General features: G+C 35.4%; 1 protein-coding gene across 1 annotated transcript in view; it reads right to left on the bottom strand.

Moving 5' to 3' along the window:
• Positions 1-25,242, bottom strand: part of LOC113051603 (stromal interaction molecule 2-like) — a 44,176-nt gene that overhangs the window by 3,718 nt on the left and 15,216 nt on the right. The window contains exons 2-11 of the mRNA XM_026215500.1: positions 20,507-20,637; positions 17,074-17,185; positions 10,225-10,336; positions 9,265-9,380; positions 8,108-8,285; positions 7,300-7,477; positions 6,113-6,274; positions 5,526-5,626; positions 5,195-5,433; positions 629-809 (exon numbers count right to left, since the gene is read on the bottom strand). Of these exons, the coding sequence (XP_026071285.1) occupies positions 629-809; positions 5,195-5,433; positions 5,526-5,626; positions 6,113-6,274; positions 7,300-7,477; positions 8,108-8,285; positions 9,265-9,380; positions 10,225-10,336; positions 17,074-17,185; positions 20,507-20,637 (1,510 nt within the window). The remainder of the gene's footprint in view (positions 1-628; positions 810-5,194; positions 5,434-5,525; positions 5,627-6,112; positions 6,275-7,299; positions 7,478-8,107; positions 8,286-9,264; positions 9,381-10,224; positions 10,337-17,073; positions 17,186-20,506; positions 20,638-25,242) is intronic.

The following is a 25,242-nucleotide window of genomic DNA, read 5'->3' as shown; positions in this document are numbered from 1 at the left end:
TGTGATGCACTACCATTCAGAAGTTTGGTTTAAGTACTTTTTCAGATAGTAATTAAGGTTTTTATTCAGCAAGACCGAATCAGCTTCCAACTGATTAAAAGTCATGGTTAGAATATTTATAATGTTATTTCTATTCCATAGAAATGCTGTTCACTGAACTATTAGTTTCCACAAAAAAAAAAAAAAAAAAAAAAAATAAGTAGTGTAAACTGTTTTCAACGTAATAGTAAGAACCATTATTAATAATTGAGCATTAATAATCATCAACATTAATTGAGCACCAGATCAACATATTAAAGGGATTTCTTAAGGATCATGTGATACTGAAGAGTGGAGTAATGGCTTGCCAGCACAGAAATAAATTACATTTTAAAATATATTCTAGTAGAAAATAGTTATTTTAAAATGCAATAGCATTTAACAGTATTACCTTTTTTTATAGATAAACCTTGATTAGGATAAGTGACTTTCAAAATCATTTAAAAAAAATTAATTATTCTAAACTGTGTGAACTGGCTTTAATTGAAATTATTCATATATAAATGTAATTTTATGAAGGTAAATGGGTAAATGAACGTACAGAATTTTAAATAAATTAATTAATATATACAAAGAAATGCTGACGTACCCTTTCCTTTCGACAGTGAAGAAGATGTGATCATCGTCTCCCTCAGGTCTGTAGGCCAGTGGGGCTGAGGCCATAGACAACAGGTCAGGGTCAGGAGAAAGGGACGAGGGCTGAGAGATAAGACTTCTGCGAGAACGACAAACACTGCTGTTGCGGGTCAGAGAAGGTCGAATCAAAGTAGCTGTGTAGAAAACACAGTAGATCTTTATGTTCCTTAGAATGATATACTTATCATAACAATGGAGGTAAGACTTTGTTTACGGACCAGTTGTCATGATTAACAGGTTGTAAAATAAAATGTATTCATTAATAAAAAAATAAAAAAAATATTAATACTTATTCCTGAAGCGATGTCTTACATTGTTTTTGGTAACACTTCATAATAACTTTCATTTATTGATAATAAACAAACATTATATAATGCTTAACAGATCATTAGTTAATATATATATATGCACATAGCTAGAAATATGAGATAATGTTACTAAAGTAAACATTACCTAATGATTAACATGCAATTATTTTTATGTACACTTTTAGTTCATATGATCTTCATTTGTTGGTCTTTGTTTGTTGTGTAGACCTCTATTTACACATCTTAATTCACAAATAATCTATCTTTTTCAGTGTGTTGGCACAACGGCTGACACAGTATTTAAAACAAAACCATTTCATTGACACATTAATCCAAAAGACTGCTACTGCAGGCTTTTCAGGATGCCTTGAACATACGTAACAGCATCATATGGCATCAAATCCAAACTGCAAAAAAAGAAGGGAAAGATCTTCACATCTTGTTCCACGATCTGGCCAATGCCTATGGTCCCCCCATTTTTGTGGGCTGCTTTTTATTTATTCAAGGTACCAACTATAATCAGAAATCTAGTGAAACACTACTTCCAGGATCTACAGTTTTGCCTTAGAACATCAGGCTTCACCACAAGTTGGCAACTGCTGGAGGTAGACATCATTGCAGGGTCCACCAACTTCCCATTGGCCTTCATGATGGCAATGGAGATCATTATCAGAGCCTCAAAAGGAAAGAGAACGACTACAAGGTAATCGGAGGTTACCACCAATTCGAGCCTATTCGGATGATCTAACAACACTCACAACAACTGTCCCCTGCACCAAGAGACTGCTGGAGAAACTTAATCAAATATAAAATGAGAGAGGATAAAGTTAAAGCCCAGAAAGTGCAGAAGCATCTCCATCGGGAAAGGCCAAGTCACAGACCGAATATTTTATGTCAAAGGAACACCTGTCCCAACTGCCTCAAAAACAGCTTGGAGTGCATTAACAAGACATTGTTACCAGGAAAACTCGAGTTGTGGTGCTTTCAGTTTGGCATACTCCCAAAACTCTTGTGGCTGTTAACTGTGTATAAGATCCCCATCACCAAGGTTGAAAAGATGGAATGGCTGATAAGCATACAGCTGAAGCAGTGGCTTGGAATTCCGTGTTTTTTAAGTTCAATCAGACTTAATGGACATGGCAAGTTGGAATTACCAATCACAGGACTCGTGGTAGAGCTCAAATAGACTAAGGCAAGGCTCGTCATGGTAGCGGGTGGAAGTGGACTCCATCGGAAGCTGCTCAGAGCGCAAAACCTGCGCTTCACTTCACTGAGTTTTGTCATCAGAGCCACATACAACCTGCTACCCTCCCCTCAAAATCTGAAAGAGTGGTATGGAGAAGATCCCGCCTGTTCCCTGTGTCAAGTACGTGCATCCCTAAGGCACATTCTATAAGGGTGCACTACAAGCAGTGTATTTGAGCAGAGCGGAGTGGGAGCGGAGCGTGGAGTGGAGCGGTGTGATTTTGACAGGAGCGAGGAGCGGATTTTTTAAAAGTTGGAGCGTTGTGGTTTTCACTCGCTCCAAGAGTTCTCAAGGAGTTTGACTGTTCCTTTTACTGAATATTTTCGGGTCAAAGCATGATTTAAACAGTTACAGCACATTCACACGCAATCGCTTTTGCAATTATGCATTCAAACAAATGTAATCTTACAGTGTTACTTCATCTGTATCTGATTTTGAATGAGCAGAAATCTGTAAGAAATGCATTGATCTGTAGATAAAATAAAAATGTACTGTTATTTTCATCACAAACTAAATTTGCACAGTAATTATATTAATGCGGACATCCATGTTATTAGTTTGGCATGTGGTAGGAAAAAAAAGTTTGCACACAATAGCCTAAGCCACTCTGAAACTCTCCTGTTATTTATTTTTATTTTATTTTTTAATATAGGCTACGTTATGAACATAACATTTCAAACATACTGAAATAGTTTAGCCATAGAGCGAAGGCGGAGCGGTGTTTCTGGTATCACTGAGCGCGCAGTGGAGCGGGAGCAGGGAAATTGTGAACCCGGAGCGGAGCTGGAGCGGAGTGATTATTAAATGCTCTGAGCGCGGAGGGGAAATTGTTGCCACTCCACTCCGCTCACATACTCTGACTACAAGTCTCAACCAAGGGCTCTATACTTGGTGGCATAACCAAATACTTAGAGAGCTGGCATCAATACTGGAACAGAAACAAACCACCACAAACATTGGCAGGACAGGTCAACTTCACAGATTTCTTACCAGTTGGCCAACATCAAGAGTATTGTACAACACCTAAGGATGCAAGCTCCTGCTATCAGCGGGATTGGAAATAGGAAGTGGATCTTGATAAGAAGCTTGTGTTGAAGAGGGGGTTGAATAGGCTTATGAGAGGAGAAAGAACAAATATAACGACCTGGCAGCTGAAGCATTTCAGAGCGGCAGCAAGACTAGCATCTTCCCAGTAAAAGTGGGGTGCATGGGATTTGTTGCAACATCTACCACCAGTTTGCTGAGAAAAATAGGGGTGACGGGTCACCCTCTCCAACAGGCCATCAAGTTCATATCAAGTGCTGCAAACAAAAGCAGTAACTGACTCTGGATCAAGAGTAGGACCCCATCTGGACAGCCTATTCCAATCAGCAGAAGACCTGTTATCATGGTTCCGAATAGGTGGATATCTTTAATGTCCTCCACGCGAACTCTCGCACGCGTCCATCATTTAGCCAACTGCGCAGGTTCCGGCAGGTCAGTCAGGTTCCCCCGAACCCAAGCTTCTCGTCGAGAAGATGGTGTCAATTGTGTTGAGAGACAAGTCGATCAAATCCATGATTTTCAGTTGATTTTCAGTTTGGAGAGAAGTGCAGAGAGAGTTTTTCAGAAGAATTAGACAATAGACGAGATGAGAGAGCAAGAAGGGAAGGCAACGGAAGGAGAGGGAGAGAAATGCGTTCACCCTTTGTTGAGAGCCAAGAAGAGAAAAAAAGCTTTACTAATTAATAATTTGTTCATGTTTTTGCAGTTCCCAATCTAAAGTTGAAACTATTAATCATTTGCAAATGTTTATAAATGTTTACTAATCATTAATACCTTTATGAGCAGTCATCTCAATGGCAAAAAGTGTCCCGAAATACATGAAGTTACCCTATTCAAACATCTTTACTAATCATTTATTAATGAAATGTTCATGTTGTTGCCATAGCCAATATAAATTTGAAACTATTAATCATTTGTAAATGTTTACAAACAATTACTAATCATTTAGTATCTTTATGGGCATTGGAATTCCAGCTAATTTAAAAATGTTTGTGTAAAGGGTGACTGGATAAGTTTAGCTAAATGCATGCTAAAGATATAACAGATTGTCATTTTGTCAGTGTTTGTTTTTTTTTTTGTTTTTTTTTTTTGCCTCAACACTCACATTAGTATACTACTCTTCAGTATATCATTAGAGGATATTCCTTGAATCATAAATAAACAGGGGAAAACAATTAATCAAAAAAAAGAAAATACATGTTCATTTATTAACACAATATAATATAAACATACTGAACTGTGTTCCCTTATAATAATAAATTTGACCCCTGTACACTGTTGACGCTTTAACCAACCCTTAAACCAACTCATACCACCAAACCTGTCCCTAATCTTACCTGTATCACACCTAAATAGCAGCAAAATGGTTGTAAATGAATGCAAGCTTTTAATCATATTATAACATGTTTAAATCATTTGTAGATTTTCAATAAGTGCTTGATCATATGAAACTGAAAGTTTAATGACTTGCGCAAACATTTTAACTTACACGAAATAATGATTAGTTTGAACATTATCTAATGTTTAATAAGTGTATTAGCAAACATTATAAAGAACATTATATCACATTTCTAACTCTTTGAATATATATGAACTAATGATCCATTAAGCATTATATAATGTTTGTTAATGAAAGTTAGTTAGAAGTGTTACCTTGTTTTTAAACACATCTGAATGGTTACAAAAGAAAACCTTTTGCACATTAATAATATATACATTAGTTAAATATATATATATATATGTATATATATATATATATATATATATATATATATATATATATATATATATATATATATTTATATAATATAAGTAATATATTATATAATAATATAATATTGTGTGATAATATAATATATTTTATATAAATCGCATTTTTAGAACATCTCACACAATCTTGAGTTGAAATAAGGGAACTTACAAGTGAACTGTGGAATGACTGGTGGTGTGTCCTCATCGAGATCATCCACCCCGCCAGCGATTGGGTAGGGTGGCACCGATACACGCGGCATGACCACCCAGCTGTGGTCGGCGTACAGGGAGGCGGTGAGGTTGGGCAGCCCAGAGTTATTAACCACTGGAAAGCCACATAACTTCTCTATTTGCTGCCAGCGGTGAAGACGTTCACGCAAACAGGCTGTGACCTCTGAAAGAGATTTTCTAAAAGGAAAAAGGAAAAAAAAAAGAGACTAGTAAGCTTTCATTTAATGCGGGTAACCATTAGCAAGTGCATGTGCATTATGTGTGCTTACTTAGCCTCAAGTATTTTGTGGTCTACTTCATCCAGTGATGAGCTGTGTGCAACATGGAGGGTACCAAACACAGAGTTCCTCTTCTTCTTGATCTTTTCTGCCTGAAATTCACACAAAATGACCATAGAAACACACAAGTAATGAAAATACAATGACACTGCATGGAAGTGCACCAGTTGTCTCGTGGTTGATCTGCACAATTGCTGCTTGTACTGAATGCAAGCTCATCTCTCCTGCTGCAGTGACTGCTAATTGCTTTAGCTTAACTGCTGATGACTCATTCTAGATGCAAATAACAAACGGCAAAACAAACCATGTAGTTAAAAAGTAATTTAATCACATCATTAAGAATTTCAATTAACAGGGGAAAGTTTAAACTGAATGTTAGTCACTTAGAGTGAATGTGAATGAGGCGTTTGTTTAGGTAGATTTAAACTAAAAAAAATATACTTCACTTTTAACTTATAATAGATGATGTTTTATTTAATAAACTCAAAGATCCAATAAATATTTGGCCTGAAAAGTTCAGCTCTGTTCAGCAAGGATTTCCTGCCCAGACAAGGACTGTCAATAATTAAATCACTCACCTCATCCTTTGCGACCGTGAGCTGCAGCTCGGCACTCTGTTTTTTAATGTTGTAGTACTGCAGTTCCACTTCATGTGTGAGCTGAAGCCACATCTGCAAGGCTTCTGGCACCGACCAATCTGCCTGCATCTCTTTCTCTGCTCTCTTCAGTGCCATTCGCACCTGGATATACCCAATAAACACAGACACTCAAACATATATTACAAGCGGAACTTGTAAGTTATTACTTGTAATGTGGTATGACAGACATAAAAATTTGAGGAACGCTGCACCCATCTAGTGGTGTATTTACAGAATAAGGCTGTTGTGTTGAAAGGCAATAGAAATCCAATGATAAACTGCAGGAGATAATATGTTTTGGACAAAAAGTAATTAATTACATTTTACTATATTTAATACTTCTGTTCTGTTTCGAGTCTTGGAGACCCAAAGGCCATTTTAATAGCTTGAGAAAATATATTTAACATTGTTTTATCATGTTGATAGCTCATAATTTGCTACATAAAATTGTCTATTATTGGTCAGTTATTGTGGTAGCATTAATTTCAGATTTACCCCCTTCATATGTGCATCATGTAAGGAAAATGTTAGGCTGCATACAGTGTGGTCAAAAATCTGGCTTGCCTTACAAAAAGAAGCATAAAATATAAGTGTACTTTTTTTTCTTTTAAAAGTTCAAGTATACATCAAGTATTTTCTAAGTATACTTTATGAAGGATACACTAATATCAATGTACTAGTAGTATTCTTGTTTACTAAATAAATTGTTAATGAATTTACAATTTACAGTTGTTAATTAATTTACAATTTAGACATAGAATAAAAATATTTTGATTTTGAAGAATTGTGTTTGTCAGTGTTACTGGCTTATGGATAAGTTTTTTCAATGCATATTTATGGCCCATTCACACCAAAGAAGTATTAACCTCAACTATAACCATAACTATACAGAGGAATGATAGTGCTGGAATCACTTTCACAAAAAATAAATTCCAGCTGAAGGACAATAAAAACAGTGACAGCCAATCAGAATCCATCCAGCTTTACAGAGCTTGGTCATTTACATAACTGCAGCGCAGGCTTATACTTAAACTTAAAGCATAAAATATTTAGAATACTTAATACTTTATTATTTTTCTATGATCTAAATCCATGAAAGGCTTTGTTTGATTTATATCGGTTCCTACCTGCACTAGTTCTTCCTCTGCATACTTGAGTCTGCTGAGTTCACATTCAGCCCCCTCTCGCAGCTCTCGCAGTCTGCTGGCTTCTCTCTTTGCTCCGTTGATCTCGTCACGCATCTTCTGCTCCAGGTTCTGCTTCTCCACCGCAACTGTACGATTCTCCTCCTGAGCCTTCTCCAGTCTGATGAAACCACAGAGAAATTTAAGCCACATCTGAAATCTGGTGTGCTGCAATTTAAAATAGTAATGATAATATTATGTCATCATTTGTTCACCCTCATGTCTTTCAAAACCCAAAGGGCTTTAGAGGAAAATAAAACAAATCGTATCATGTGCACTCTTTCCCATATAATGCAAGTGAAAGGGTTATAGGCAGTCAAGCTCAAGAAAAAGACAGAAAAATCACATTATGAATGTAATGCCATACTTGACATGTAATGTTCAATGGCAATGCGTCTCATTATACTGACATATGGATGTGGGTGAAGACAGCAAAACCCATTCTGTTATTCACATACATCTTTGTTACTTACAGCTTCTGGAATTTGTGTGAGAGTGGCATGAACAACTTTTATTGTGCTTTTTGTCATATTGGAGCTAGTCTCTCCATTTGTGTTCCACATGTAATGCAAACATGGAATGACATGAGGGTGAGTAAATGATGACAGAATTTTATTTTTAGGGTGAACTCTTCCCTTGCAGGTTCTTATAGAAAAGCTTGATGAGCCTTATCATAACAAGGAATGATATATGATGTTAAACAGGTGACAGAATAATACAGAATATTTAGTGCTCTTGTTCTCTCTCTCACCGGCTCTGTAGCTCTATCAGGCTCTGTTCAGCATGCTGTAAACTGTCCAGATCTTTCATCATCTGGGAGATGTGAATTCTAGACGATTTGTTCTGTATGTATGCAAACCAGCAGCCTCCCACACCAATGATGATTGAAATCATCAAAACAAAGTCCTTCAGCCAGTGATGGTGAGGACCTGGAGGGAAAAGAGAGAAAAGAGAGAGCATTGTTACCCATTAAGCAAGCAAATATTACAATAAAAGAAATACTTCTATACAATAGCTTTGCGCAAAAATATAAAAAAATTTAAATGTTTGAAAGAAGCATCTTATGCTCACAAAGACTGCATTTATATGACCATTTAAAGTACAGTTAAAATGGCAATATTGTGAAATACTGAATATTGTACATTTCAAATAACAGTTTTCTATTTTAATATAATTTAAAATATAAGTTATCCCTGTGATGGCAAAGCAGAATTATCAGCTGGCATTACTCCAGTCCTCAGAGTCACTTGATCCTTCAGAAATCATTCTAATATGCTGATTTGGTGCTCAAGAAACATTTCTTCTTATTGTTCATCTGAAAACAGTTGTGCTGCTTAATATTTTTGTTATTTTTTTCTAGGATTTTTGTAGAAGTCTATCACTTTTGATCAATTTGCTGTGTACTTGCTGAGTATTAAAGTGACAAAAAAGAGAGAAAGTGACGTGACATACAGACAAGTATGGTGACCCTTACTTGGAATTTGTGCTCTGCATTTACAGTAACACATCCAAAGTTACCGTCACAACACACCCGGAGCAGTTGACAGACATTTATGCTACAATAATCCATCTTTTTGAATTATGATTCCGAATCTCTAACCATAAGGCCACGACTTCCCCCTAACTTAATCTTAAAATCTTACTGACACCAAACTTTTGAATGGTAGTGCAGTCATACTGACTACTTATGACACCTTTGTGTTGCTCATGCATCCTTTTTAAACCTTAAAACTTTCCATTCTCATTCTTTTTAACTGCATTGAAAAAAGTGACATTGTTTGTGACATTAAAGTACATTATTTGTATTCCAAGAAAGCAAAGTTTGGGACAACATACATTTTGGTTTGAACTTTCCAATTACATAAACTATTTACCAAGTCTTATTACAGTTTATGTGCATTGACTTACGTAGTGGAGGTCCAAAGAGCACTGCGTCCAATGCTTTTAGATTTAATTTTTGTTTATGTCGTTGGTCTAATATCTTTAGCTGCATTGACATAAACGACGGTTCATTGGCCGCTATTCTGTAACAGAAAGAAAAAACACTGGTCAGGGAGTAAGAATAAGTCAAGATCACATAAAATCAGCCAGTTTTCCTTGCTAAAAATAAAGCTCAGTTTGTGATTTCAAACATTACTTTGAAATGCTAGGGCTTCAATAAATGTCTCTGAAATGTCTATGATAATCTTAGGGGAGAAAAATTAATCCATGTAACTGCAAAACTATCCTGTGACCGTGAAATTAACTGGTATGTATTAAGGGCACAGTCTGTCGCAATGTATATGTGTGCATGAATGGCAAGTTCAAGCTCAAAGGCCTAATTTTAAGAAGCGAGTACTAGACGACTGAAAGATCACATGTGCTGCCACACACATATTAAGCATAGCTGCAGGTGAAAGGTGATCTGCTGCTGTGACATCATTTCATGAGTCACGGAGAAGCGGCAGAGGGGAAACCTAACACCCTGAACCTTTCTTTACCCCCAAAGCTTATGCACAAAACTTTACTGTCTGTGTACTGACACATCAGCACCACTAGAGGGAAGCACTGCTGCTAAAAACTCACATTTGGTGATTCTTTTTATTGGTGTATAAGCATTTAATATCAGTGTTGAATACACACCTTTTTACTTTTATAGAGTTAGTTAAGATACTTGTACAACTTTAGCTTCTACTAGTTTCAACTCTAGTTTAATTTGCCTTTAACAAGTGTGGCTTAAAAATAATGCATAAATAAAAATAAAATAAAATATAATGTTTTTGTGAGGCTGTGATTGGTTTAGGAGTAGAAGTATTATAATTAAGTTTAAAATCAATTCAAGTAAATGGAAAGTCCATGATGAATAGACAAAAGTGTGTATGCATTTACCGAGGTAACGTGTTGCCATCTACTTTAAACTCTCTGAAGTTTTTTTCGTACTGGGGAAGCTCCACGGATTCTTTCAGCCACTGAACTGCATCCTCCAGTGTCCAGTTGTGCACTGAGAGAGAGACAGAGCAAAGAGAGGGGTGAGAAGACGTATGAAAAAAAATGCATATTGTAACATATTTCAATGACAAATTTGTTATCCTTCAGTATGTTTTGAACACAAAACTCCAACAACAACAACAAAAAATTGAGAGCTCAGTCTTCACTTTTCTTCTAATATTTTGCTTTTTTTTCAATGTAGGTACATCAGTAAAAAAAAAAAAAAAAAAAAAAAAAAAAAAAAAAAAAAACAGAGGGTTTACCTGAAAACAGAAGGAAAAACACTCTGAGGAATTAATAAAAAATATTTCAGATTTCTATGTCACTTTCGGGGAGGACTATTGCAATAATTAAATTACTGTCAAATCGCGATTATATTATATAACGGCTTATTATTATAATGGTGCTTTTTATATCGCACAAGGGGGAGTCATAAACAGAAAAGCACCAGTTTGGCCCCCTCTCAAGCGTTCACAAACATCACCGAGTTATTTCTCTGTTATGGGAACTCCTTCCCTTACAACCTTTCCAGAAGTCCTATTAGCTCATGCCAGCCCAAATGAATGGCCAATTGTCCCAAAGTATGCAGATAGCATGCAGATACTGATGAGCTCCAGAGGCAGTATAAAATACATGTGCATCTCAATAAATTAGAACGTAGTGGTATGTTTATTTCAGTAATTCAGTAACTCAAATTGTGAAACTCGTGTATGAAATAAATTCAATGCACACATACTGATGTAGTTTAAGTCTTTGGTTCTTTTAATTGTGATGATTTTGGCTCACATTTAACAAAAACTCACCAATTTACTATCTCATAAAATTAGAATACTTCATAAGACCAATAATAATAATAATAATAATAATAATAATAATAATAAATAGTGAATTGTTGGCCTTCTGGAAAGTATGTTCATTTACTGTACATGTACTCAATACTTAGTAAGGGCCACTTTTGCTTTAATTACTGCCTGGCATAAAAGCCCAGGTTTCTTTGACAGTCTTCTTCAGCTCATCTGCATTTGTTGGTGTCTTGTTTCTCATTTTCCTCCTGAAAATACCCCATAGATTCTCTGTGGGGTTCAGGTCTGGTGAGTTTGCAGGCCAGTCAAGCACACCAACACCATGGTCATTTAACCAACTTTTGGTGCTTTTGGCAGTGTGGGCAGATGCCAAATCCTACTGGAAAATGAAATCAGCATATTCAAAAAGCTGGTCAGCAGAACGAAGCATGAAGTGCTCCAAGATTTCTTGGTAAATGGGTGCAGTGACTTTGGTTTTCAAAAAAAAAAAAAAAAAAACAATCGACCAACACCAGCACATGACATTGCACCCCAAATCATCACAGACTGTGGAAAATTAACCTTCTGAGGTCTAAGGGTATTTTGGGGGGCTGGAGAAGTTTTGTCATACCCTGACATTTTTTCAGTTTCTTATAAATATCTAAATGGCTAAAGTCTAATCTCACTGTAATCATCACAAACTGGGCTATAATATGTGAGCATCATGTATGTACATGATTGTGTTTTTGAGAAAAAAAAATGTCATGAGTGGTTAGTGAAAAACTAAAAATGTTAAATCACTTGAATAAGGCCATAAAACACATACAGAACATTGGTTCCCGGGACTTTTGAGAACTGGAGCTTGAAGCCTAGAATTTTTCTTTCTAAATTATGTGAAAATCATCTTGTTTACTCACTCACAGAAAACAATATATTGATTTAAAATTTCGAAGACACTTTTTGTTGGTAAAAGTCATATGCGAGTAGGCGTCAACTATCATGAATATCATTGTAATTTACACCTGAGAAGACAAAGGCCTGCATTAATGAGCTGCATAATGAGCCTCTCTGTCAGCTGTGCCACTGAGAGGGAAGAGTTACGAGAAAGAATTTAAGGACAAAATAAATTTATATCATTTTATGTTTGTAGTTTATTTAGAATATATTTAATTATCCCACAACATAATTTAATATCCACTTGCGAGTGCACTTTTACCTTCCACCCAACTTTTTGTTAACATGCCTGGATACAGCACCCTGTTAACAGCCAGCTTCTTTGGAAATTAATGTTTTTGGCTTACCCTCCTTGTGAAGAGGGTCAATGATTGTTTTAAAACAGCACGTTACATTCAGTTATGACAGCACAGTAAAACTCTTTCTCAAAGATTATATATTCCCATTATAATAATTGATGTGAAGACAAAAGGTCTGGGTATTTCACATAAAATTCTCCAGGCATCTTGCTGGAGTTCATTGTTCTCTCATTTCTCTTTTCTTTGTGAGACTTATGTTGCTTCAAGCACATCATTATGCACCCTGGATGTGCACAAGAGCTTTATGGCACTCTGTTTGAAGTGTTTCACGTTATCAACAGTTTGCACACAGAATGATTGTTAGAAGCATTTATTTTTCTCAAGATTCCTATCTTATTTTCAAGAATGTATTTTGTAAGAATAAGAATGTATTTTTTTAATTATACAGTCAGCTAGTTTAATTTCATGACTTATATTTTTATTCAAATGTAGTTTTTCTCTTTAATGAGTAAGTGAGTACAGGTACATCTACAAAAAATTTTTTTTAATATCATGGAAAAGTGCTTTATTTTTTGTAATTTAATTCAAAAAAGCAAACTTTCTTATATTCTAGATTCATTGCACACAAACTGAAATATTTCAAGAGATTTTTTTGGTTATGATGCTCTGATGCTTACCATTTACAGCTTAGAGAATTTAAAAATTCTATATCTCAAAAAAATACAATATTCCGTTTTGAGCTTGATTAGTTTGATTTATTTTGAGTATAAATACTGGGTATCTCTTGGGCTAGTTTAGAACACAATTATGTTGTAAGACAATCATCAACACCCTTCACAAGGAGGGTAAGCCACAGAAGGTCATTCCTGAAAGGGCTGGCTGTTCAAAGAGTGCTGTATCAAAATATATTAATAGAAAGTTGACTGGAAGGTAGGGGTGCGCCGATCACGGTCGGCCGATCGTTATGCGCATCTCGTCAGTAAAAACGGTTCTCTAATCAGCGGTAAATTCCATCAGGTGCGTTATTTTACTATACAGAGCCGTTGTTAACTGAGAAGCTGCGCAAATCCACGTTCATTTTCAGCGTTTATTTGCGCATCTTCTCAGTTAACAACGGCTCTGTGTAGTAACAGCTGCTCTATGTGAAATCACGCACCTGATGGAATTAACCGTTGGAAAAAGTGTGGTAGGAAAAGGTGCACAAGCAACATGGATGATCACAGCCTTTGGTAAGACTGTAAGAAAAAGCTGATTCAAGAACTTGGGAGAGCTTCACAAGGAGTGGACGGAAGCATGAGTCAGCGCATCAAGAGTCACCACACTGAGACGTCTTAAAGAAAAGGGCTACAGCTGTCACATTCCTAGAACCAAGCCACTCCTGAACCAGAAAAAAATGTCAAAAGCATTTCACCTGGGGTAAGGAGAAAAAGAGCTGGACTGTTGCTCAGTGGTCCAGAGTCCTCTTTTCAGATTAAAGTAAATTTAGCATTTCATTTAAAAATCAAAATCTGAAGTCTGGAGGAAGACTGAAGAGGCACAGAATCCTAGCTGCTTGAAGTCCACTGTGAGGTTTCTGAAGTCAGTGATGATTTGGGGTGCCATGGTGTCTGCTGGTGTTGGTCCATTGTGTTTTATCAAGTCCACAGTCAATGCAGCCATCTACCAGGAGATTTTGGAGCACTTTATGGAGATGCTGATTTAATTTTGCAGCAGGAAATTAGCACCTGCCCACAGTGCCAAAACCACTTCAAAGTGGTTTGCTGACCATGATATTAGTGTGCTTGATTGGCCAGCCAACTCACCTGACCTGAAACTCACAAATAATCTATGGGGTATTGTTAAGAGTAAGATAAGTACTCTTTGAGATACTGATTTTTTATTTTCCTAAGCTGTAAGTTATAACCATCAGAATTAAAACAAAAAACTCTTGAAATATTTAATATAATATTACACTGCAAAATAATAACTACAAAGAAGATTTTAGGATAACATCATAATTATTTACTGAGCCAATCACAATTACATTATGAAAGCCATAAAAAACAGACAATTAATCGTGATAATAAGCATTATCGTCAGAATTGCCAAAGCCCTAAAACAGTTAATTAATTGCAATAATTGTGACTATTTGTATAATCATGACACCCCTACTTTTGGGAAACTGATCAAGTGATAGTTGGTACAAATGGTCAGATGTTCTTCCACTGAAGCTTAAGATGCTCTTTGGATCATATCATCAGGTTTCATACAAACTTTTGTAAGTTAATGCAGCTTGCATTCTGCTATCAAGTTAAGCAAACGAGATACTAAGACCTGTTCCTCGATCAACATTTCTTTCCAAAAACATAGACCCTATCCCTACTCCTAAACCTAAACCTAACCATAATTTATCCCTAAAATCAGATGGAAATTACAGCTGAATTACAATGGTGTAAAAGCACCTAACCCTGGGCATAAGCCTAAAACTGATATTTCCAGTAAACTTATCCCTCAATTCTGTTTGGTTGACTGGAATTTTTTTCCAAGGATCAACATGGATGTTGATCCTGGAACATTCTGTACTTGGTGAAATCACGTTCACTATATTCAGTCAATCTGAAAAAGATGACATCAAGAAAACAGGGTGAATCTGTAGGGGTTGTTCAGGTGGCCACTCATGACAATGAGATTAAGTTTAACAACTGACAATCAATATTTAATGACTTTACTATCACATTTCTTACTCAAACCAAAATGAAGATAAACAATCAACAGTACATACATAGTGTGTGTGTGTGTGTGTGTGTGTGTGTGTGTGTGTTATCTACACAACAGGGTGCACCAGTGTCTTCTCAGATTATATCTCAGAGCTTCAACAGAGCCTGATGCTGTATGGTGACATCACTCCATAATATAGGCGCAAATGGGAAACACACAATCTTTGTTTAGAGATGTCTGTGTAAGCTTGTTCAATTCAGTAACATCGCTCCATTCAGATATCCCATGAGTCATGCCATCACTACTAGGAAACCCCAAAACCAAACACAAATTATATTCCTGGTGATTGTGTTGAATGTGTTTCATTAATCTACATATGTAGATGTATATTTTGACCAAATTTTTATATCTCTGTACAGTCTATTACAATAATGGTATGCACTACTGTTAAAATATCTGTGGTCAGTAAGAGTTTTTTTTTTTTTTTGAAGAAATAAATACTTTTGTTCAGCAAGGATACATTAAATTGATCAAAAATGACGATAAGGATTTTTGTAATATTACAAAAGGGTTCTACTTTAAATAAATACTGTTCTTACTATTCATCAAAGAATGGAAGCTGAAAATTCAGCTTTGCCATCACATGAATAAATTACATTTTAAAATATATTAAAATAGAAAACAGTTCTGAACTGAAATAACACAATTCACAATAATACAGTTTTATCGTACTATATTTTCAAATCAATCTTTCAAAAACCATCAAATGAACTTACCCACTCCAAACTTTTGAACAGTAATTATTTTTGGCAGATTTTCAACAAAAATATTATTTTAATCAACATTAATTTTAATAACCACATTTTAATGCTGAATTTTGATTTTAAAAGTGAATTAAACACTTAAAAAATATACTTCACCTTATTATTACATTATTATGAATTTTTAAGCAATGAACTTCACTAATAAAAAATTGTATAGTTCTCAAATAATAAAAACTAAAAATAGCCAATTTATATGTCAAGTCAAGTCACCTTTATTTATATATGCTTTAGACAAATGCACAAATGTCATCATCTGAATTATATATTTAAGCAGCAAGTTGGATGTACTGTAGGGGAGATCGGGGGCAATTGTATCATACTCAATTCCTCCACAATCTAGAGTGATGACACTTCATCTGCACATGCTCAGTAGGATTCTCTCTCTGTCTGTGAAAAAGCAGCACAATAATTTCACCCCAGCTGAAGTTTTTAACAAAATCCTGATTTTGAGGTATGAAAGTTACTTTTTGGATGTACAGTATTTTTCTTCTGCTGTCTAAAGTTACCGTTACCCTAGAGAACCGTGAATTTAAACTTACCTGCATTTTCTCTAGGTTATTGATAAAAATTAACAACTTATGCTTATATAGGTATGTATAGATGGCAGACGATGTTCTATCATTGTTTTAACATTTTGTTACAATTACAACAGAGACACATGGCCCAGTGCAAGCACCTTGTTTGTCTGTGTTGACATACCATTTTATTAATGTTTGGTTAAAGACTGTTCTTGAGTCATCAGAATATATTTGAGTAAAATATATTTAAATAACAATCAATTATATTATTAATTAATGCAAATATATTAGATTTTTTTGTATCAAAAGATAACTAGTGTATTTCAAGTAGTCTGTGAATAATGAAGTAAAATGTAGCCATCTACCTGAAGATTTTGGAGCACTTTCTTCCCTTAATAAGTTAAAAACCATACCTTTCTTGACTTGACTAGTTTGGGACACATCCTGGGGTGCGTTTCCCAAAAGCATTGTTAAAGCTAACTATGGTGTTTAGTTCAATTGAAATCTATTGGTAATGATGGAACTTGCAACCATAGTTGCTTTTAGCAAATACACCCCTGCTCAGTACTTTCAAATTATAAAAGTAAAGCAGAATTTCTACCTGTGGACACATTTTATTTCACACAGTGCTGTACATGCCACCCAGCTCACGTTTTCCCAGTCCATCTTTCTTTACCTTCTGATATTTTCCAGCCCCTCCACAGCTCCTCCACCGTGATGTGCTGGTCCTCTCGGTGAAGATTACTGTGTTTATTGGTCTGCTGCTGCTTCATGTCCTCTATGATAAACTGCAAAAGAACAATAGGATAACATTACTGCTCAGACCACATGAAAATGACTTCTTACCAATTAGTTAATGCCGTATCAGGGTAAATTTGGCTTCAGGTCACAAGTGACTCTATTAGAGGTTTTACTGGTTTCAAAATTACCTTTCAATATAATGCAAATAATTTTAATGCAAAAAGACATAAGAGAAACACTACATTTGAATATTGTATCTGTTGCCTTACACATGAGTCATTTTGCAGATTCTTTTAACCAAAGCGACTAACAAATGAGGAAAAACACATGTGATTAATCATAATGAGACTACAACATTTGCAGAGCCACAATGCACTTTCAAAAAAAAGACCAAAAGAATACATAAATAGAGCAGAGTTTTGTTGCACAATAAAGCAATTCAAATATGACAAGCATACTAGATAAAAGTAAAGCTGTCTGTGGTCAAGTCTGTGTAAACTCTGTATCTATCAGTGGTTCTGTATATTTGTGTGCTGCACATACATGATGAAAAATTTAATTTTGTTAAACAAAGGTTTGTTTGTCCTTTCTGTTTGTGAATTATGTTGCTATGCTAACATACTCGTATCCAACAAATGAGGGACAAGACAGCTTTAAAGTCATGTAGGTTTATTTAGCAACTCGCTCTCTCTTCACACACACACACACACACACACTCGGGAATCTGCTGTGTCCTGAAAGAGGACACCAACTCAGTGGCTTTCAGTGGCTGTAAGGAGAAATTCTTGGGCCTCTTCTCGAAACACTTCTTGAGCCTAGGAACACCAGCCATGACCAAAAACAATCTTCAAAACACACGTCACATCCTCACTAACCACGTAAAAAGTCAAAAACCAAACGTCAAAAACCAAAGAGAGCGAAGCAGCTAAGAAACAGGAAAGTAAATAAACACTATCTTCACTTTCAAAGGAAATGGTGAGGGCCACTTGTGACATATGTACGCGTTTAGTGTGGACAAACCAGAAGACTCAATACCTCGTAACTTATCTGTTATTTTAACAGACTAACAGCAACTTTTGTACAAATCGTTTTGTACTATTAATAACTTGTAATAAGTTAAATGTTCAAATAGCATTAGTTATACTAATAATTTAATATAGAACACACACATATATATATATATATATATATATATATATATATATATATATATATACACACACACATACATATATATTTTTTTTATTTTATTTCATAATTGTTGACATTTTTGCACAACCAAAAGAAAAACTGAAATATCACATGGTCCTAAGTTTTCAGACCCTTTGCTCAGTATTTAGTAGAAGCATCCTTTTGATCTAATACAGCCATGAGTCTTTTCGGGAAAGATGCAACAAGGATTTGGGGATCCTCTGCCATTCCTCCTTGCAGATCCTCTCCAGTTCTGTCTGGTTGGATGGGGAAGTCGTGGCCTAATGGTCAGAGGGTTGGACTCCCAATCGAAGGGTGAGTTCTAGTCTCGGGCCGGACGGAATTGTGGGTGGGGGGAGTGCATGTACAGTTCTCTCTCCACCTTCAATACCATGACTTAGGTAAGGCATCGAACCCCCAACTGCTCCCCGGGCGCCGCAGCATAAATGGCTGCCCACTGCTCCGGGTGTGTGTTCACAGTGTGTGTGTGTTCACTGCTCTGTGTGTGTGCACTTCGGATGGGTTAAATGCAGAGCACAAATTCTGAGTATGGGTCACCATACTTGGCTGAAAGTCACTTCACTTTCACTTTCAACATTGGTGGACAGCCATTTTCAGGATGTTGTTTCAGGAGTTGTTGTGAAGCCACTTGTTCGTTATTTTAGCTGTGTGCTTATGGTCATTGTCTTGTTGGAAGGTGAACCTTCGGCCCAGTCTGAGGTCCTGAGCACTCTGGAGAAGGTTTTAGTCCAGGATATCCCTGTACTTGGCCGCATTCATCTTTCCCTTGATTGCAACCAGTCGTCCTGTCCCTGCAGATGAAGAACACCCCCACAGCATGATGCTGCCACCACCATGCTTCACTGTTGGGACTGTATTGGACAGGTGATGAGCAGTGCCTTGTTTTCTCCACACATACCGCTTAGAATTAAGGCCAAAAAGTTCTATCTTGGTCTCATCAGACCAGATTCCTTCAGGTGTTTTTTTAGCAAACTCCATGGGGGCTTTCATGTGTCTTGCACTGAGGAGAGGCTTCCGTCGGGCCACTCTGCTCTTCTCCCCCAGCCAGCTCTAGGAAGAGTTCTGGTCATCCCAAACGTCTTCCATTTAAGGATTATGGAAGCCACTTTGCTCTCAGGTACCTTAAGTGCAACAGAAATGTTTTTGTAACCATGGCCAGACCTGTGCCTCACCACAATTCTGTCTCTGAGCTCTTCAGGCAGTTCCTTTGACCTCATGATTCTCATTTGCTCTGACATGCACTGTGAGCTGTAAGGTCTTATATAGACAGGTGTGTGGCATTCCTAATCAAGTCCAATCAGTATAATCAAACAGAGCTGGATCTCAAGGATGATCAGAAGAAATGGACAGCACCTGAGTTAAATATATCAGTGTCAAAGCAAAGATTCTGAATACTTAGTACCATGTGATATTTCAGATTTTCTTTTTTAATAAATCTACAAAAATGTCAACAATTCTGTGTTTTTCTGTCAATATGGGGTGCTGTGTGAACATTAATGAGGAAAGAAAATCATCTTAAATGATTTTAGCAAATGGGTGCAATATAACAAAGAGTGAAAAATGTAAGGGGTCTGAATACTTTCCGTACCTACTGTGTGTGTGTGTGTGTGTGTGTGTGTGTGTGTGTGTGTGTGTGTGTGTGTGTGTGTGTGTGTGTGTGTGTGTATTCATGAACAAACATGAATAAGCTATTAACTTTATTAATAATTATCTTAAATTAGGATTAATGAATTCTGTAAAAATGTTAATTGCTAGTTCATGATAATATAAATTAAATTAACTTTCTTGTAACTTATTTATGGCTGTGGGTTGATTTTCTTAAACATATTTAGAACAAATTATTATTTAAATCTTGTATGAATATGCATGAATATATTTCATCATGTATACACAAACACATAAGAATGAACACTTCGCCCTCTGGGTGATGTGTTCATATGTCAATAGACTCTTTTTGCAGGCAAGAACCAATGTCAACTTTGCTATTTGAGGTCCCTAGTGGGTCTAAGCTTTACTGACCTGTTTTTGAGCCCCCCGACCCACACACACACAGAGAGAGAGAGAGAGAGAGAGAGAGAGACATGCCCCCACACTCAAACAAATGAAAGGCAAGTATTAAAGAAACACTTCTCCAGATCTAAACAATGTATGCTCACCTCTACACTCTCATTCACTTCAATTCCTCCATCGTTGTCATCATCTAGCTGCTTGTGAATGTGCCGAAGCGCCTCTAAACTGAAGCGGTCGGCTTCATTCATACATGGAGGGATGACTGTCAAACACGGGTCTGCAGGGAGAGACACAAAATTATCCTCTTTAATTTTTTTTTTGTATTTATTAAACTCTGCTTTAAACTTATGCTTTTCTATGTAGTTCAAGTTTATTGCATATCCAGACAGATGATTTATGATCATTATTATTTTATGGCAATTTTCAGGCCTTAAATGCCTGTCAACAAGACTTTCTATTGTTGATTAATAAATAATAATCCTACTCATCAAGTTTTTATCCTGTCTAACTGTCTTTATGTATGAGAGACTCTGTTTACAGTGGTGTGCTTGACACGCGTATTAGGTTGCAGGCTGTTTAAATGAGAATATTAATCTATTTAAGAGAAGACGTGCGAGGATAGAAGAATCAATCCAGTTTTAACAAAATTATTACCCTAAAAGACCCCTGATTGGATGAAACATCACACATCACTGAGGAGCCCAGGAACATTTTCCAATGGACAGAAACATTAGACAGAAAAAAGACCCACATATTTAATTATATAATTGCCTTATCAAAATATTAGCTGTAGTATATGCTTAAATAAAGACAAATCTAGACTATACTATATGAAAAAAGTTTGATGTTATCCAAAAACCCACATTCTTCAAAATATCTTATTTTGTGTCAAGCAGAATTCAGTCATAAATGTTTGGAACAACTTGAGGGTGACTTAATGATGACAGAATTTTCATTTTTAAGTGAGTTATTCCTTTAAGAAGGACTAAAGTTCATATGCAATTTCATAATTCTGTTGTGAAATAAATATGGTTAAAGTGTACTGTTGATTTTACTGAGAAACATGTAGCCTATGGTAAATCAAAAACATTATTAGGTAATAAGGTAATAAGGTAATTTCTACTGAAACTTGTAATTCATGTATTTAATTAATAAAAAAATATTTCTAATCAAACATCATAAATAAAATATGTGCTTTAGGATGTTAGTCAACACATCAAAATAAGTGTACTCCTTTAAATAATAATGAATGAATATGAAAACAAGATTTAAAATGTACTTTAAAGTAAAATATTTCATTTGAAATGACAAAGCGCACTTTTTAAAAGTGTGATAAGAAACAGTGATGAATGTGTGCTCGAAGTACAAATAAGAAGCCTTTTATTTCATTCATAATATTTTATATGCAAGTATTTTTTAATAGAATTTTAAGATTTGAAATGCATTACCTGTGCATATTCAGTACCTTTAAGCACACTATTTTTTTAAAAAAAAACTCAGTAACACTTTATTTTAAGGTGTCCTTGTTACACGTTACATGTACATACTATTATAATAACAATTAACTATGCATAATTAGAATTAATTTTTTTGACACAATCTGTTTTGTTTAAAGCGCTATAAAAATAAATGTGACTAGACTTGACATGCAAGTAACCCTAAGCCAAACCCCAATCATAAAGTAAGTACATGTATTTAATTAATATTACTCATTACTTAAATGTGTAATTACATTGTTACAAGGAAACCTTAAAATAAAGTGTAACCAAAAACTCTATGTTAACTGAATAAAAAGCAGAAAGCTACTGTATCACAGATGAAAGTGACTGAAGCCCTTGCTTGTATGGCTGAACAACCTCAAAATGCTGCTAAACAAAAACAAAAGAAGGTCTTTTCTTAGTATTTGCATCTTGTTTTGCATGTGTTCCCCCATCTGATTGCATAATCATATTTGTATACCAGATGTCACTGTCCACACTCATTTCCATGTGTTTTTTCTTTTTTTTTTTTTTTTTTTTGCATAGAACTCACTGTGCTGATGGGTAATATCACAGGAACACTGTGGCAAGAAGAAATGCCTAACAATTACAAATGTTGGATATCATGCAAACTGAATTTGGATTTGTATCAAACCTCGAAAATAATGTTTCTGGATTGTAAAAAATGAAAACAAAAATGATGATACAAACATTTTTTTTGACAAAATTAGTGACACTGATCACGTGAATAAAAACAGAGAAATCTTTCAACAGCATATTCAGATTAGTAAAGAAAACAAAAAGACTGCCGATGATGTGCAGGTCAAATAACATTAATCGACTTACTACAAAGCTTCCCTTCGCACACACAGCATGTGGCAGGAAGTGACACTGTGAGGGGGAGAATAAACATGTAGCAAAAATAGTTCTGGAGAACAAAGTCAGTGAGTGTAAAATTAGGACATACAAAGTTATAAATAGATTTTTGTTTCCAGTTGTCAGGAAGTGGTTTATCTAAATGACAAAGAACAGTAAAGGCCTCCACGAGAAATACACGCACATACACAAACTTTTTAAATGACAGAGGCTGAAGTAACGAGTTACAGAGAAAAGATGAACCGCCACTTGCACAAACATTCTATATCAAGAAGAAAGAAACTCAAACAATCTTCTAGGCCTTTTTTATTATCATTAATAATATATCAGTAAGTATGCTGTTACACTCTCAGGAAAAAGAAAAAAAAAGTATTTAAATTGTACCTTTACTGGCAGAACAGCTTGTATGCTCCAAGGGACATATTTGCACAATAATCAACCCTTAAAAAGAGTTCAAAATGGAAACCTTTTTTTCAAAGTTGTGCGGTCCCTTTAATTTAACTGGTAATTACAGAATTGCAAGAATGAAGTGGAGTGTAAAGTAAATGCATATTGTGAGAGATCTGATTTCAGATTACAGGAGCGGTCACACTGCTGAAACACTCCCAACACACACGTCAGCATCGGAGGAAGTATGAGGTCGGAAACTGTGTTTATGTAAGTGTGTGTTCATTCATCGCAGGAGAGAAAAAGAATTAGAGATGTGCGCACTCAACAGTTTATTAATGGACAAACCAAGAGGAGCTGGTGGGCTACCGTAAGACAGTCACCAGAAAAAAAAAATATTCTGCAATATTAAAGATGTGACAAAAAGTACCAATGACACTGAATAATGTTCCAATAAAATGTTGTGGGTACTTCGGGAGTACTTAACATATTCAAAGTATGATTTTAAATAAGTAGACAACCTATTGACTTCCATCTATTCCTATTCCAAATAGCAAGATAAAACATAGGTCTAAACCTTTTCTTTCACATTTCAAATGTCCTCTTTCCCAAAACAATATTCATCATGCCTTTGAGATAAAGTAAATTAAAGTAATAATGCTGTGATATCACCATGCTTTAAACGTTCAAAAGCCTTTAAATCTGATCCATGGATTTATGAATTCTATAAACAAATTTATCCACCTTCTAATGGTACAGTTCAGGGATTTACTACTTTTTTTGTCAGTGAAACCACTTTGAGCTACTATATTTACTTTAAGTTTACTTTACCCCCAGATTTTAAGTTAACATTGGCATAAAATGAGTTCACAGTTCTCTGCTGTAGGTTAATGATGTTGACATGTATGTAAACCCTTTTTAGCTTTTTTATTATTCATTTTTTATTGATGTACTTGTTTTTATATTTGTATTATTTAATAAATTATTTGTTTGTTTATTATTGAATTACCAATAACTTATAATAATTGAATTATAAACTTAAGAACCCACTGCATACCTCCAGGGGTTTGCGAATACAATTTTGGGAAGCCCTGAACAATCAAATCAAAAACTGGTTCTACACAGCAGAAACTGCATTTCCTGTTATACTCACACCTCTTGGCATGATATATATATATATATATATATTATTTATTTTTTTTATTTTTTTTATTTTTTCAGAGTTTCTAAGCTTCCAGTTTCAAATCAGCAAGATGAGCAAATCATAACGAGTGTAAAAATAGGAAGAAAAAAAATCTGGACACGTGTTGGTGAAAAGCAATCTTTTTGAACCTCCATAAAAAGGCATATTATTCATCCTTGGAAAGGGTATCTTTAATCCTCTGCTTATGACATTGCATAAGTGTGTGTTAAAATACTCCTATATATATATATATATTTTTTTTTTTTTTTTTTTTATCTGACAAAGCTCACAATCCAAAAGTTCAGACTTCCAGAAAAGGAGACAGAGCTTGTGCACCATTACAATAGGAATGTGCAGATAGAAGCTGAAACTCAAGATATGAGTGACTAACCACCAACGCAAAGACAGCCAGAGTCTTAATTAGAGCAGATGCTTATCTATGATCGTATAAGCAGAGAAGATCAGTGTTTGCACTAGGAGAGGAAAGAGAGCAGTCATCAGAGGGAGAAGAACCACACACCATCCGTTTGTGTTTGCAGATGATGTGTAGAGATAGTCACAAATGCTGTGACTTTAACATTAAGACAGGATGTCGAGGGCCACACTGACACTCACACATTGCTCGGGGTAAATCTGGACACTTTTTTTCAGACTGTGATGATGCATTTCAATGGTCATCAGCATCATAAATCGTGTGTGTATTTGTGTTATAAAAATTTAACACTCACTTTTGCTTCAAATAAAAAAAAATAAAAAAAAAACCACATCATTCTCTCTTCTGATTGGCACCATCAATGTCTCTCTTTTTGAAAGACCTGAAAACACTGTCGTGGAGTTTTTATTTTGCTATTTGAGCAAATGGGAGTGCAAAAAAGTCTCCCCTTCAATGCTACAGAAGCTTACCCAACTAAATATATATATATATATATATATATATATATATATATATATATATATA

Source organism: Carassius auratus, chromosome 32, assembly GCF_003368295.1.
Source record: "Carassius auratus strain Wakin chromosome 32, ASM336829v1, whole genome shotgun sequence".
Lineage (NCBI taxonomy): Eukaryota > Metazoa > Chordata > Actinopteri > Cypriniformes > Cyprinidae > Carassius > Carassius auratus.
Note: the sequence above shows the minus strand (reverse complement) of the source record. Positions and strands in the feature narration are given on the sequence as shown.